This window comes from Doryrhamphus excisus, chromosome 1 (genome assembly GCF_030265055.1).
Source record: "Doryrhamphus excisus isolate RoL2022-K1 chromosome 1, RoL_Dexc_1.0, whole genome shotgun sequence".
NCBI classification, from domain to species: domain Eukaryota; kingdom Metazoa; phylum Chordata; class Actinopteri; order Syngnathiformes; family Syngnathidae; genus Doryrhamphus; species Doryrhamphus excisus.
The window spans coordinates 36,107,132-36,124,871 of NC_080466.1; the positions used below are offsets into that span (position 1 = coordinate 36,107,132).

General features: G+C 38.7%; 1 protein-coding gene across 5 annotated transcripts in view; it reads left to right on the forward strand.

The window, feature by feature from the left end:
- The first annotated feature begins 1,137 nt into the window (after window positions 1–1,137).
- The window catches only part of astn1 (astrotactin 1), a 256,497-nt gene continuing 239,894 nt past the window's right edge, over window positions 1,138–17,740 (forward strand). For all 5 annotated transcript variants that reach the window (XM_058065280.1, XM_058065284.1, XM_058065285.1 and 2 more), the window contains exon 1: window positions 1,138–1,871. In XM_058065280.1, the coding sequence (XP_057921263.1) occupies window positions 1,571–1,871 (301 nt within the window). In that variant the 5' untranslated portion in view covers window positions 1,138–1,570. The remainder of the gene's footprint in view (window positions 1,872–17,740) is intronic.

Consider the following 17,740-nt stretch of genomic DNA (forward strand, 5'->3'; position numbering starts at 1 on the left):
GCTTGTTTTCATTCATTTCATTCCACCCATGGCCGGCCTCCAAACACGCCCCATCCGCTGTGATTGGTCACATGCCCAAAGTTCTCCCTAAATACAAACATACACCACTTTCTAATATAGTGGTTATAGGCATTGATAATAAATTTAATTTACAATTAAAGTCCAGGGTGAAGACAGCTGGGATAGGCTCCAGCACCCCCGCGACCCTCGTGAGGATAAGCGGTAGAAAATGAATGAATGAATGAATTAAAGTCCAGGGTGAAGACAGCTGGGATAGGCTCCAGCACCCCCCGGTAGATAAGCGGTAGAAAATGAATGAATGAATGAATTAAAATTTACTATTCAAATTGTAAATTTTACTTGGTAAGAAATTTTAAACTATGAATTGGTTTACCTTGTTACTACCAATAAATAATAAAATACAACAGTAACTGGGAGCTGCACAGTGGTCGAGTGGTTAGCGTGCATGCACTTTAGGTTATTTGGTGACGCCAAATTGTCCATAGGTATGAATGTGAGTGTGAATGGTTATTTGTCTATATGTGTGTCTATACCTGTGATTGGCTGGCCACCAGTCCAGGGTGTACCCTGCCTCTCGCCCGAAGACAGCTGGGATAGGCTCCAGCACCCCCGCGACCCTCATGAGGATAAGCGGTAAATGAATGAATAAATGAACAGTAACTAGGTGGGGAGGGACGGGATTGAACTACCAACCTTCCACTATCTAGACAACCTGCTCTACCTCCTGCTCCACAAACTAAAATTTTTTTCCACATGTTCATGTTCCAACAAATCTCTGCCGGACAGGAAGTGGGAGGTTCAGACATTATTGCAATCTATTTGATCTATATCTAAGATAGGAACCATGTGTGCTACACACAACATAACATCATGAATCAGAAGGAATTACAAACAAAGATAACTTCATGTTATGCCATGTTACTTTTCTTCATTAAAACACTACAACTACTCCAGTGCTGGTAAAACGGTTACATATTGTAATGACCCTTAGGGGTACTATGTGTTATGTGTTGTATTTGCGCATGTGTTGCAATGGAGAGATATGTTCCGGGGTTGGGAAGGAAAAGGGGTGACGGACAGGAAGTGAGGGAGAACCCGTATGTTGGAAAGTTGTAGGTGTGGGTGACGAAAGCGACAGTAGCCCTTGTTCGGGATTAATGTTCTTGGACCTTATTAAAAAACCCGGCTGAGCGTGGAGTGTTGTATTGAATTATTATTAATGTTATTAATTGGCAAGATAACTCTAGTGAAGTATTGTTATATTTTACTAATTGTTACTAAACAACGTACTTCCGTGAATGTGAATGCTATGATGTAAAATATATTGTTAGTATATTTTTTCAAACAGTCAATATTTCAACTTCAATGTCATATATAACTTTAACTTTAAAGTTTAGAATATTTGGAGACATAAAACTGGACGTGGCGAGTACATTTCTCTGTATTGGTGAGTGTAAAAAAAAGAAGCGTTTGTTTCGAGCACCGTGAGTGCCCGCCGCAGCATCCCCAGTCCTCCGCACCCTGCTCGCTTCTCTACCAGGAAACATCCATGATGGCGCGGACAGAACCGGTACCGAGACGGCAGCTGCTGATCTGGCTGTTTGTCGGCGTCCTTTGGGCCGGCGTCCAGCGTGTGAACGGGGACGAGGACCAGAACCAGGACACGGACTGTAAAATGAAGAGCGTGACCGTGTCTGCGCTGCCTTTCCTGCGTGAGAACGACCTGAGCATCATGCACAGTCCTTCCGCATCCGAAGCCAAGCTGCTCTTCTCCGTCACTAACGACTTCCCTGGGAATGTCGTCGTGGTGGACGACCTGGAAAACACCGAACTCCCCTTCTTCGTCCTCGGTGAGTTGGTCTCAGCCAGCCACATGTGTGTTCCTCGATGAAGCCATAGCTTAGGCCTGCTAACTACTACCATAATACCGTTACAATTCATGTACTGTCATACAACAAACACTGAAAACACCGTGACAACCAAATGATAACACAGTAAAATACCACATAATTATACAACAACATAATTACAATGAACGCATATCGCTTTATAATATAAGAAAACATCACATAGTTGTACATTGTTGTCATAGGAATACATTAAAAATGTCCACAAACAATACAATAAAACAGCACAGTACATCATTTCATAATTATATATCCTACATGTTGGTACTGACCATAAATACACAAGTTTTCAGCATGCAGATCACTGTAAATTATATTTGTTTACAAAATGTACATACATCAGTCAATGTTATAAATGAGTGCATATTTTACAGATCGGTATCATTACCAGAAATAATTAGATATTAATACTTTCATAGCTTTTGGCGATAACGGGGATGTCCAAAGTGCAGCCTGGGGGACATTTGAGGTCTGTGGCTGATTTTTTATTGGTTCTATTCTGAAAATATGATGAAACAAGAAAACTACAAAAAAAGTAAAAATGTAAACACTCCAGTAAAGCCATAATGTTAAGAAAAAAGTCATAATGTGACAACAAAAAGAATAAAGTTGTAATTATTTGGAAAATGTGGATGGGGAAAAGTTATAAAATTATGACAATTAGAAAAGTAAAATATTCTGAGAAGTTATCATTTTTTTAAAATCTTTGTAAGAATCTGCAAAGAAGTTAATGTAATGCGAAAAAGTTTATACTAATAATGTGTTTTGTTACTGATAACAGAAAGTTAAGATGCAAGCAATTTAAAAAAAAATCTGCATATCTATATTGTCTTTATTTACCTTTTAAGGGTAATAATCTCACATGGTGACTTCATTAAAGTCTATAAAATGCCTTTTACGGTTCCTACTGCGGATGCTGGAGTTGGAAGATAAGATGGTAACTGAAAACTTTTACTGGCAGCTGTCCATGGTGCTGAAGTGTAAGCCTTGTCCACACTAACATGCTAGCTGTATGTCTTGTGTGACTTGGTTGATTTGGCTTGTGGCAGGCTTTTCCTCCTGTATGAAATCAACACAGCCATATGGAAGAAGATGTTGTGTGTGTCTGATGTCACTTGTGTTGTTATTGTATATTCTGCTTTCTTTTGGGTTGTTGAACCCCGATACCACAATATTAAGTACACTATTACTAAACTATAAAAGACAATGAGCTTGTTCCAGTGTACACGGTGGTGTGGTTAATGTTGATATTGTCTTCAAAGGGATTCGAAGCTGATTGTTTCAGAGACTTAAAATGATATTGAATCCCAGTGGGGTAATATAGTATGTTTATTATTATAAAATACAGTCAAACCTCATTTTTTGTACTCCCCGGTTTTTGTATGATTCAGTTTTCATACACTGTCTTAGTTTTAACACAATATTACAAGTAACAAACTAGTCCGTTCCCCCTTTCCTGTATCATTCTGCAAAATTGAGTTCCCAAACAAAGCACCTTACACGTTGCTGTTTGTGCATTTTTTATTGAACGCCACAGCTAAATAACCCACCATGGGGCCCATGAAAGTTGATCCTGCCGGGATATATGGGAAGTTCATCCATTGCTCAATTAGAATTATTTGACATTGCTTTTCCTCATTTGTGAGTTTATGGAATGGATTGCAATCATCCCTTGTTTATTGCTGTGAATTGGTTCCAGAATCGAATACATAATAAGTGAAAGTAAGTCATATACAGGGCTGCACGGCGGTCAAGTGGTGAAATTCCATGCTAGGCCATCTCTGTGTGGAGTTTGCATGTTCTCCCCGTGCATGCGTGGATTTTCTCCGGGTACTCCGGTTTCCTCCCACATTCCAAAAACATGCTAGGTTAATTGGCCACTCCAAATTGTCCATAGGTATGAATGTGAGTGTGAATGGTTGTTTGTCTATATTTGTCCTGTGATTGGCTGGCGACCTGTCCGGGGTGTGCCACGCCTCTCGCCTGAAGACAGCTGGGATAGGCTCCAGCATCCCCCATGACCCACCAGGATAAGCGGTAGAAAATGATGGAATGAATGAATACATTATGTACAGTACCCCAACCATTGTATTGTTTGAATTCATATTGTGCATAGGAACAAACTGTATTTTCTTGGGTCTGCTAGACAATATGATAGTGCTTTTGTACTGTAGATTTATAGCATACTGTAAAAGTATATAGTAGTCGTGCTTCGATCAGTATTCACCGATATCAGTGAAAAAAGCATGGTTTTGACATTGGACGTTTCTTGCTAAAATGCAGATCCCCTCTGCCGATCAGCTCCGCCACCACTGCTGTAGCATCCCGAACAAGCATGTCTGCCATGTGTCGGATTTCCTATTTTTGTGAGAGTGCAAAATATGCCACAAAAATGTCCCTTGAAATGTCGCTTTGAAAAGCTTAAATTGGTGCGGCATTTGGGGGTGAGCACTTGGCAGGGTGTGGTGACTTTGAGGTTGATGATGTGATCATCCATCAGGCAACGGCTAAAGACCTGTCCTAATTCGCTGTACTTGCGTGTGGGCAAAATTTGGGGATGAGTACCACCTTAGTACGGATTTGGGAGCATGCAGACACTATGTAGCACTTTTAGTGCAGGAGGAACTTTGGTTGTATGCGGGGCTGTGTCAGGCCATGGATGATGTGTGACACGCGTACCCTCTGTAACCACTTCTGAGGTGATCAGCCGATTTCACTCATGGATTATCAGGATCCGTATCAGAGATCGGTATCGCCTCCTTGTTCCATCAGACAGTATTGTCTACTAAAAATGAGCAGCAACTAATTAGTGAGCTAAATTGTTTTTATTTTTCATCTTCGTAGTTCACAGCATAGTTACCATCGGAATAAACTGCCACACATTCAACAGTAGTCATAATTAAGAGAAAGCTAGCCCTCCTCACAGCTCATGTTATCTTCGTAAGGTACTGTATTTTCCGGACTATAAGTCACACTTTTTTTCATAGGTTGGCTGTTCCTGCGACTTATACTCCAGAGTGACTTATAAATAAGAAAACTGTTTATGTTACATAAACACTGGACACCTTTTCTGTTCATGTTTATTTTTTGTGTAGCTGAATAAGCATTGTGTTAGCATATCTTACACCTATTCAGCCTGTTCTCTATTCTTTTATTGTTACAACTTGCCTTCCAAAAGGACGTAATGTCTGTTTTGGTCAAGTAGTTTGTAAAATAAATAACACGCAAAAATGCAAACTATACTCCAATGCGACTTATGTATGTTTTTTTTTAATACCTAATTATGCATTTCTGGCCTTTCTGGCTCGTTTCATACTTGTAATCTGCAAAACAAAAACAAAAAAAAAATGCATTTTCCGTAATGGATACTCGTTTATAATATCTACTGTGTCTACAAATATCATTTTAAATTTTGGCAAGTGAAAAAAAAAATTGCAGTGTACAGCTCGATGATTTACTTTCCAAAAAATAGAGCTGCTGCCCACATATTTTTATTAAGCCGTCTTGCTCAGAAGGATCAAGGCAAACAAAAAGTCATCCATATCTGTATGCAGGCTCACAGAACCCAGTGGAGGCTGAACAAACAGCTGGAAAAATATATATATTTATATATACTTTAGCTTTAAGATTACCATCTGGTAATGTATGGCACGGCATGGACATGCTGCCTTTGAGAGTTTGTGAAGTAAATCCAGTGAAAAGATTGAGAATTGTCATTATTTTGTGCACACAAGCATATGGCAAGTGTTAAAAAAGCATGAAGGAAAAACTGGCCAGAATTACATGCAGCCTCATTTTAAAGATGCAGGCAGCGTGGCATTTCCATGTCGAAAGCAGCAGAGCAGTTTGTTCGTTTCGCCTTCTAATGCCCTGATTTCATCAGGCTGCAAAAAGCAATATATCTTAATTTTCTTCTGTCATCACACGCTGCCCTCGATCTGTCAATTTGTCAACCTTGGAGAGTTTTCACAAGAACAACATCAGTTCAAACGCAATGCAGCTCTCAAGCACACAATAGCTCCGAGCTTTTACTTCTTGACTTGTGGGGGTTCATGGGTGAGCATTGCCTGCCTTTGTTGTCATATACAAGATTAGAGGCGTTGTACTGTAACTGGATTTTTCAGTACAGAACAATTGGTTCTGTAGCAATTTTTCACTCGTTAAATGTGAGGGACACTAAGGGCTCTATTTTCGTGGCGAATTGGTGCACGGTGGAAGTGGTCATTTTTTTTCCAGTGCACCACTGTGAGTAGCCAATTTGGTAATCTGGTAGACTGGGCTGCACGGAAATAGGCATGGCGGCGCACCAGGTGGAGGTGTCCACATTTTCAACGTGCTGCAATGAACACGGCAAAAGCTCACCAGCTCCGACCTGGTCTATTCTCAGCACACCCGGCTCAGTGGTAAATTGGCACCAAAACCTCACAGGCAGGTTTTTCGGATCGTCTGGCAATAATGCAATTGTTTCAATGCAACAAACAATCACAGCAACCACAATTTAATATACCCGCCTGAACCAGCATGTACATTTTTGTATGAACTGTTCCATCACATCTGATGTCAGATCAAAGACGTCACACATAATGGGCAATTCAATCTGACGGCAGGTTAAAGTATGATGCCAACGAATTAGTTCACATCTCTCAGCCAACCACAAACAGCCACAGCATCCGATATGGAGGATATATTCTCTCATTGCATGAATCTCATTTAAAGAGATAAAAAAGAAGAAACAAGAGAGAGATGCTTGTTGAATAAATGTAAGTCAGTTGGTGTCTTAAGTATTGACCTGTGATTGCCCATATTTCTGTTTTATTATCGTGACCTGAAAAGTTGGAGTACATTAAAATAAGGACGGAGAGGAGGACATACTGGGATGAAATATAGCATCAAAGGCTCTCCTATTTGGGGACAGCAGAGCAGGAATGCAAGTGGATCACAAGCATGACACCTGGATTAGCCTACTGCTGTGTTTAATCAAAAATGTTCACTTAATTACAGTATGTACTCTAGGGGTGTGCAACGCAGCCTGTATTTGTATTTGTTGAAGTCGTAAAAGTATTTCTATTTGTCTTAGAGTAAAAGGCAACTCCCCCACCGCCCACCTCCCGGAAAAATTTGAATAATAATAATAATTATGAATATGATTATTATATTCATTATGAATAAATGAACCAATGTTGTCATAAATCCAACAATGAACCTGAAGGAAATAATAAAAATAGCCATAACCTCATGGATGGCTTAACCAAAAACTAATAAAATATACAAATATAATTGTGAACATGACCCCCCCCCCCCCCACACACACACACTTAACCTCACACTAACTTAAAGGTACCAAATCATACCAAATATCACCCAGAAGTACTTAGAATTATACACAAGTTCACAAGCCTTACTTACTTAACCGTTTAAAGCCAATGTGAACGTTACACTGTCAACAGCCTTAACGTTAGCAAGCTAATGCTAACAGAGCCAACCACAGAAGTAAATAGCAACTAAATGCAGCCCAACGGAATCATATCCCGTTGAAAACAGCATCTGAAACCCAGTTGAGGTGAAAGGTGTTTACAAAGCAAAATATGGATGCTAACTAACAGAGTTCAGCGTCCTCTGTTGCTGTGATGGGCGGGCGGACTACTCACTGTGGCTCTGCCCCCGCCCCCGACTGCTGAACACCAGTCACTCATTACATTGGCTGATCCGGACAGAGAGTCCCACAGAGAAACGCAACTTTCTGATATGATGTTTTAATTATTTCCGAATACAAATATATAGTATTTTTGAAGTATTTGTTCTAATATTTTTTTTTTAAAAAGTCATTATTTGTGCCGTTCTGAATACCGAATATTTGGGTTCGGCTCCACCTAATGTACTCCTATTCATGACAAAAGGACAGATTACATGTGTTCTGCGAGGTGGTCCACGTGGTGACGGGCATTGTGGCTTCTGATGTGCAGTCTGGTGGGCCCTACGCATTTAAAGGCAATGACAGGTGTTGATTTGATCGGTACAATTATGCTCATACTTAGATGTGTTAAAACAGGGGTCCCAAACACGTGGCCCGCGGGCCAAATGTGGCCCGCAGGACACTAGTTTGAGGCCCCCGCCTTGATATGAAAGTTTAATGTCCGCGCCCGCGCAAGTTTGATATGGATGCTGTATGGTATCATGTACCCAGAAAAAATTATTACGTTTGATTAATGTTCATGTTAAAGGTTAAATAACTGTTAATAGTTATCCTCCCTATCCGTGTGGAAGTGGTAAGTTTTTGGCTATTTAAGTTTAAAGGAAATAACTTGAAGGCTACCGTTTAGGTCGCTAGCTCTCTAGTTTGCGAGTTAGCATGTGTCTCAAGACCCTGCAGTTGCGCAATATGTTGTAAATAAAAAAGTATAAATGTGACTATAGTCCTGTTTTGTCATGTCTTCAGGGCTCTAATAATGCTTTGTTAATTTTAATCTGAAAAAAATAATTTGTCTACTCGCCAACTTTTTATTATTTGCCGTTTTATTATTATTATATTTATTTATTACTGATTGATTTTCTTTTCTTGATTTGTCTATTTATTTCTCATCTTATTTTGTGTAGAAAATAAAAATTAAGATATTTGAGAACAGTGGAATGTTTTATCAGAGCTTTTATTGTAGAAAATTGGAACCAAAGCACTGAAATTTTTTTTATATTTTTCTGTTTTTAATAAATGCGTTTTTTTTTTTTTTTTTTGAAAACCTGATGCGACCCAGCCTTGCCCAGACCCTAGCTCCAGTGGCCCCCAGGTAAATTGAGTTTGAGACCCCTGTGTTAAACCCTCTCATGCCTTCTCTCCTCCCTATTTGCCACTTTGCCACGTATCGAACATGAATTGTTGGCCACACCCAGTTGGCGCAGGGCAGGCGCAGGGCAGGTACGCCGCAACTGTGCCTTGTCCATAACAATAGAGCCTCAAGTGTTTATGGTGTCATAAATCTACTTGGTAAAGAAAAACAATGCAGGCTTTGGCTGATGAAGAGCCAGAACTGGAAAATCCTCTCCTGTGGTTAAAGACTTCTTGGTGAAATCCGTCTCTACATATACCGTTAAACCCTTACTGCTGACATGTAGACTGTTAGCAAGTTGTTGTTAAGGAAGATGACACACACACACACACACACTGACAGTGTTAAAGATATATTGGCCTGCTTGGGGTTTCTGTCGTCAATTTGCCATCACCGTCGTTGTGTGTGTTAGATTTCCAAGGCTTTCTGTTTGGATGTGCCGTGTACGCTAACAGATGCAATCGTCGCGGCCAAGAGGAAGAAGACAGACGACCTGTCTTTTCAACTCAAGCTGAGATATTGCTTTTTTTCTTTCAAATTTGCACTTTCTACTCCAGTAGCTTCCACCAGAGCAAGGCCTTTTCTCTCTGACACCGTCAGGAGAGGAAATGTTTAAATGCCACTTTCAAGGCTGACAATGTGCTCAGATTCCCACAATACATCGTCTAATATTGCTTGAGGCAGCTAAAACAGAATTATTTTCATAAATGTAATTATCATCAAACACAAGAAGGCACTTATAAGTCCCTCGCGTAGCTTTAATAATATGACACAATCTCCTCGCGTTATTTCTGGACACGATGCCAACACTGCTTGCTTTATTTACAAGACCATCATGTTTAATTAATGTGCCAACAATTTAGAAGCACAAGCTCCTCTCAAGGAAAGAACTGGCACTGCTTAATTACTGCAGGAATGAAATTTTAATAAAGCTAACAGAAGAACTCGACACGCAATCAAGCCATTAAATAGATGAAGGTAATCCAGCAAGACTGCACTCACATTAGAAACAGGCCATGCAACACAACGCAAGCGAGCAACAAGGTCATGTAGAATGGAATTTGCATTCAAACTTGCCATGAAAAGTCTGTGTTTTTGTGTGTTTATATTCAGGAACAAAAAAACGAACTTGACCACTAATAAAAAAAAACATTAAATAATAAAATGCATTATGTCATTGCATGGTCATATCACCTCGTACATTATGAAAAAAAAAAACTTAAACTGTATTATGGAAAGCAGGAAGTGAACAAATGTAACAGTTACTGATTGTAAAAGTACCAGATGGAGGGGTAGGATTTAATAAGCTTTGCTTCTTCCTACTCCTTTTGGACATGTGGAACTGTGAACTGATTATGGCAGGGGTGGGCAAATATTTGGACTCGAGGGCCGCATTGAGTTAACAAAATTGTCTGGGGGGCCAGAACATATATTTAACACACACACACTATTTTATGCTTATCATTTTCCTTCAATTATTTGTCTAATTTTATCTGTAAAAGTGTTATCCTATATCAGTTGTATGTTCTCATGTCCCTTTTTTAGGAGCACTTTAAACATCACACCACATCAAACTATGTCATTTAATTTGACAGTTTTGTTGTTTATTTTTTACTAAATCAGACATCCGACTTGCAAGTCATGTTGCCAGTTTGTATGTTAAAAGTTGAAGTTACTTAGAAAGCAACTGGCGGGCCGGATTCAAACGCTTGGTGGGCCGCATGTGGCCCCCGGGCCGTAGTTTGCCCACCCCTGGATTATGGGATGCACTCAATTGTAATCTGATGCATGTTCAAATGAAATAAAACTATTACCATTACCATAAAATTAAATAATTAAAATAAAGCCCATCTTGAAGTTTTTATCAGCTTTATAGTTTTGCAAATTATTGGTGACTATAATCTATATTTTATTGAAAACTCTTTATGTTTCTCAAAAAAAAATAAAAAAATTCAGTGTTCCCAGGTCAAGTGCAAGACATAGTCCCTCCAGCGTGCCCTAGGTCTGCCCCGGGGCACCCTCCCAGCTGGGCCGCCTAAGACACCGCACCAGCCTCGATAACCGAGCCAACTCAACTGGCTCCTCTCGATGTGGAGGAGTAGTGGCTTTACTATGAGCCCTTCCCGAATGAACAAGCTAGGGCAGGCATTGACCCAAAGCTCATAGCCATTTGTTAGGGTGACCTAACACCGATAGAAACCTTCTGGATCGGCCACTGTTTGCTAGCATGAACTAACTTGGGGTTTGGCACAAATCCAATAACAATAACATCAACAACATTCATTCATTCATTCATTTTCTACCGCTTATCCTCACGAAGGTTGCAGGGGTGCTGGAGCCTATCCCAGCTGTCTTCGGGCAAGAGGCGGGGTACACCCTGGACTTGTCGCCAGCCAATCACAGGGCACATATAGACAAACAACCATTCACACTCACATTCATACCTATGGACAATTTGGAGTGGCCAATTAACCTAGCATGTTTTTGGAATGTGGGAGGAAACCGGAGTACCCGGAGAAAACATGCAAACTCCAAACAGAGATGGCCGAGGGTGGAATTGAACCCTGGTCTCCTTGCTGTGAGGTCTGCACGCTAACTAACATCAACAACAGTTTACCAAATATTTTGTAAAAAATTTGGAAATGATCAAGAACACCATGGAAGTGGGTAGATATGAGCTCTTAAATTAAACCCTTACAATCCATTTTTGTTATTGTATTTGTCCAAATTGTATTTTGTTTAGTTATAGAAAAAAAAAAAAACAAGGGTGGTCTAATAATTTTTTTCCATGGTTGTAGATTAGAATCGAATCGTCCATCACAAAGGGCTGTTCCAGCCGAGGAACAGCCTATAAAACACGCATGCATTGACATGTCAAATTATCCAGTCCGGCTAAATCATCGACTTTGTTTTTCATCGTTCTATGTTCGATTTATCGATGATAATTTATCGGTCACTACCGTACCTGACATTTTTTCCATTTCTGTATTTTTCAAATATTACTTCAAAAATCAATTTTATCATTATTGCTGTTTAATTAATTGCTTTTTCTTATTTGCTCCACTGGAAACCACTGGATGTATTCCTCATGCATGCATGCATATTTCAGTCAATTAAATGTTGAGTCATTGTGTACAAATTTGATATTCATTCTCTTTGTCATTTCCCTTAATAAGCAATGAGGACACCAGCAGTCTGAGTATCTGATTATTAACACTAATTAGTCATCCTGATTGGCTCTAATTGGCTGAGATTGGGACGGCCATGCAGCTTCATGAGGTCAGGACATGCAAAGGCCAGTCAGCGCTGCCGGTCAGATAATAACATTTGAATGTTAATCGATGCAAGCACATACTGGCACACATTTATTGAGGGAGAAACACAAGTCATTTCATTGCGTTAAAAGACACTTTTTCAGTATTATCCAGAGCAGAGGCCGGGAACCTATGTTCGAGCCTTGCAAGCCATACGTGGTTCTTTTGATGTATCTGTCTGGTTCTGAAACATTTTTTTAACCTAATTTTCAAGTTCAATTTCTTAACGTATTTTTTGCCAACAATTTCAAGTAAAACCTTCCAAATATAAAACATTATCATGTATTTTAATCTCTCTTCCGTCTATTTTTTACTGGCAGTGATTGTTCTTCATATTTTAATACATGATTATAGTTGGATAATGCAATAGCTACCGGGTCATTGAGTGGTCAAGGGGTAATCTTCGCGTCTAGCTAGTGCAAACACGTTTAACACGTTAATAATAATAATAATAATTATTATTATTTTATTATTATAACTATTAATATGTAAATTATTATTATTGTTATTAAATAATTAAATAATAATAATTATTGTATTACTTATTGTTAATAATCAATAATAATTATTACATAATTATTAAACAATAATTGTTGTTAATGTAATAGTAATGCTAATTATTATTGAATAATTATTAAATAGTAATCATAATAATAATAATACAAATTACTACTATTATTATCATTATTATAAGTGGGTAGATAATAATAATAGTAATTATAGTAATAATAATAATAATAATAATAATAATAATAATAATAATAATAATAATAATAATAATAATAATTATTATTATTATTATTATTATTACAATGTGATGTACCAGTGTAAAATGCACGCAGTTGCACTGTGGTACATCACATTATTATAACAATTATTATTATTATTATTATTATTATTAGTAGTAGTAGTATTAGTAGTATTAGTATTAGTATTACTAATATAAATGTAAATAAGTATTGACTCTTCATGCTCTGTGATTGGCCAGTCACACACAGCGGCGGCCCCTTCCCTAGATTAAGGAATCCAACTTTGCGGAAAACCAATTAAGAGTGATGAACAAGGGATTACTGTATAGAAAAAGGTACAAAGAGAAATCATGACAACCTGACTTAAAAAAAAAACAGTATGAATAAAGATGCATCCATCATATCACTTCTGTGTTGAATATCCCTCGGTTCACACAAAATCACACACAAAAAAATGCCATAGATTTGGATTACAGGAGGACTTTGCATTTATTTTTACATAAATCGCTTTGTTAAATGTGGGCCAAGCTTTGTTTCTCTTTTCAAGATTACAAATGTGACTTGGACAGAGTGGGTGTTATTTTTGTAAGGGGTATTAGTGTTTGAGCATGTCGTCATGCAGTCTTTGTCATTATCATGATTGTGGCCCATCATAAATATGGCAACAACCCAACAAACTCACAGTACTTGCTTGTTAACAATTTGCTATGTGACTGTGCTGTGAACACAAATGCCATTGTTGACTTAACATGTTTAGATATGGTGGGTCCGTGCATCTCCTTCAAATAGATTACTATGAGCCTGGATTAGCTCTTACACAATTGGTCACAAGATTCTTTTCAATTTGCTCATGCAAATACGTTCAGTGACATTCTAAACCTGTGCAGTAAACATTTAAAATGACAGTTTTTTCCTTTGGATTTAGACCATGGTGACGCATACATGTATATTTTCAAAAACATATTTTTTTATGTCTTTTAGTCTTTCATCCACATCACAAGTAGTTTTTTGAACAGGAACAGAAGTACAATTTGTTCATTCATTCATTTTCTACCGCTTTTCCTCACAAGGGTCGCGGAGGATGCTGGAGCTTATCCCAGCTGTCTTTTGGGCGAGAGGCGGGGTACACCCTGGACTGGTGGCCAGCCAATCACAGGGCACATATAGACAAACAACCATTCACATTCATACCTATGGACAATTTGGAGTGGCCAATTAATCTAGCATGTTTTTGGAATGCGGGAGGAAACCGGAGTACCCGGAGAAAACCCACGCATGCACAGTTTGTATGTTAAAAGTTAAAATACTTAGAAAGCAACTGGCGAGCCCGATTCAAAGGGCCGCATGTGATCCCCGGGCTGTAGTTTGCCCACCCCTGACATCGTACATCCACATTGTCACACCTTAGGTAGGTTCCCGTGTGACAGTTTGTTTATGTTCCCTTTTTGGGCTTTAGTTTCTGTTCGGACGCTCTTATTTTGTATTCACTTCCTGTTTTGCCTTGTTTTCCCTGTGTTGCAATTATCACCACACCTGTTCCTAATTTCTGTTGTCTATTTAGTTCAGGTGTGTGCTTCTCCGCTTTTGTGGGATCATTATCGTTTGTTTGGTTTGCTCTACTCAGTTGCTGTCGCCGCAGTTATTATTAGAAATAAACTCTTTACCTGTACTTGGTTCTGCTCGCTACATCCTGGGGTCGCATCCCAACGCCTACAAGCCGGACCGTGACACACATGTCCAATAAGAAGTAGGAAGAATCAAAGCTTATGCAATCCTACCAACCACCTGTTTTACATCAGGATTTGATAAGCTTTGTTTCTTCTATTGAATTATATCATGTATTTCATTGGAACTTGATTCATGTTAAAATAAAGTTAAACCATTATTATTATCAAAATTGGATATTACTTCATCAGAATAAAATAATTTCCATATTTTATTTTGGCAGGCACAGTCTAGACAGTGTAATAATTATATCCATATTTACCTCCACATTTTACCTTGTACTGTAAAAAAAAAAAAAAATATATATATATATATATATAACTTTAAAAAATGTGCAAACTTGCTGCCTCACAAAAAGTAGTATGTGTATGTATTGTATGCAGTAGTTAAATTAGACCAAATAAAGTATTATAGTAATTTACTTATTTTAAGTTTGTAGTACTCAAATTATCTTAAATATTTTGATTAGAGTAACTAGTTTATTTTGAATAAGTAATACTCAAATGAACTTGAATGAATTAAATGACAGTAACTTTTAATGTATTGTGTGCTGCCAGTATTCAATATCAATATCAATATAATACCCATATATTAGTTCGCTTTAGTGTTGCTCATCCATCATATTCAGATCAACCTAATGTAATTTATTGCATGATTTACAAAGACTTTCAAAATAAATGTCTTAGTAGGTAATTATAGGACTTAACTCAATCATGGTATGGAAAATAGATCTTTTCTGTGAAAACGCCTTTGTCAAAATTTAAGTTTATATAATTTTAAACAATACATACGATAGAAATTATTTAAAATAAAAACACAAAAGCTGGCCCCAACAAGATGACACGTTAAGTGAATTGTTGAAGCTGATTAATACATTTAGTGACAAGTGATTGCCCTTGATGAACCTAAAGGCGCTGATTTATTTTGGGCCTTGTGTGCTTAGCAGCAGGCAGCGCTCATTATTGGAGTAGTTTTGTCTTTTCGAGAGACCTGTGTCACATCCAACTCCATTACCAACTTTTGTATCACCTTGAATGTGAAGCGGAGTTGAAGAGGGTATCTGATGATTAAGGTGTAAAAAAAAAAAGTCCAAACATCAAAGCTGTTGCAATGACCACATTATCCATGATGATGATGATGATGATGATGATGCCAGCATCCTTTTTTTTTTTGATGGCACAGTGCAGTGGGCTGTTATATTATGTTTAAGATGCAAAGACATTCAGATAAATAGGTGACATTTTTTGATACATCTGCATACACAATCACACACAGTACACACACACACACACATTAAATGTGGTCTACAAATAAGTCTGACTTGGCTAAACAGTCGAAGTCGGCAAATAAATAAATCAACATTTTGTAATGCAACAAAGGCACAATCTCCTCACAATAAACACTCAGAATATTTGGAGGTATATTCCGGCACGGTGGTTGAGTGGTTAGCGCGCAGACCTCACAGCTCCTCCCACATTCCAAAAAACATGCTTGGTTAATTAGCGACTCCAAATTGTCCATAGGTATGAATGTGAGTGTGAATGGTTGTTTGTCTATATGTGCCCTGTGATTGGCTGGCCACCAGTCCAGGGTGTACCCCGCCTCTCGCCCGAAGACAGCTGGGATAGGCTCCAGCACCCCCTCCGTGACCCTTGTGAGGATAAGCGGTAGAAAATGAATGAATGAATGAATATCCTGACACAGTCAGGAGATCCGGAAGACCCCGGGTTCGATTCTCTGTTTGGCATCTCTGTGTGGAGTTTGCATGTTCTCCCCGTGCATGCGTGGGTTTTCTCCGGGTACTCCGGTTTCCTCCCACATTCCAAAATCATGCTAGGTTAATTAGCGACTCCAAATAGTCCATAGGTATGAATGTGAGTGTGAATGGTTGTTTGTCTATATGTGCCCTGTGATTGGCTGGCCACCAGTCCAGGGTGTACCCCGCCTCTCACTCAAAGACAGCTGGGATAGGCTCCAGCATTCCCGCCACCCCAGTGAGGATAAGCAGCTTAGAAAATTGATGGATGAATATTTGGAAAACTTTTTGGCAGTCCGAAACAGATTAATAAAATTTTCAGTGCTTGATTATGTTCCGGTTTGAGTCGGACCTTAATGATGCTAAGCTACTCGCCAATGGTTTAAAGCACTAACTCCTTACACTTATTTAGTTCTGGAAATTTGCATAGAAATGAGGATAGTCAAATGAGGATGCTCAGCCCCTAATACTACCCAGCACAACTACTGGTTTCTCAAAACCCAGTCAGGATAAAAAATGCTATAAATATTAGAAATTTAAATGCAACTTAGAACAGAAACTGTAAATCCAATCATGGCAAAACGTTTTTTTGTATCATGAAATTATGCATGAACTGCGTCCATCTTCTGTACTCTTCTAAATTAAACAGAAAGGAAAAGCCGGAAGGCACAATCTGTAATTGTGATACTTAGGTAGTTGATAAGTTATAAGCTAAGATGAAAACATAGTCTGAGATGTAAGGCGAAATGAGCTCATTTAAATTGCAAAAGCAAAGGCTGGGAAACAATTTCTATGTAACAAGCTGACGCAGATCCATTTAGGGGCACAGTGTGTTCCGTGGTCTTTCTTATTACAGTCTGTCAGATGGAGAGAATGAAGACTTGCATTTGCCTACTGCAGCCTGTCAGTGCAGTTATTGAAAATCACCTTCAATTTGCTACAGATTGTGAGGTGCAAGACACTGTGTTCTGTTTGATGTGACGCCCAATCCCTCTTCTCCATTTGACAGCATGGGTGAATCAGGGAGTATATAGCAAAATGGTATTACTAACACCTTCATCAAACTTGGACTGCTCTCAGCGCTTATCTGATGGTAGGAACAGTCACAGAAAGAAAATTGTGCTCCCAAAATCCCATTATAGTAGGCTTTAAACGCTTTGCTATGTCTCATATACAGCCGGAATGATTTATTTGCTGTCTACAGTGAAACATCTCATCTAATATCTGTGACGTCAAATGAAGCACAAAGCTGTTTTGTTATTTCGGTCACTCCCGTTTCGGGAAATTATTCTGCATACTTTAGAAATGAGCCTTTTTTATGGTGGCGTTTCATCTTTCACCTTCCAACGCAAGGAACACAAACAAGAACGTCATCTTGATTGGGGGGGCAATGATCCAGAAAATTTGTGGTTCGGTTGTTTTGATACTTGCATGCATGTGTGCTATG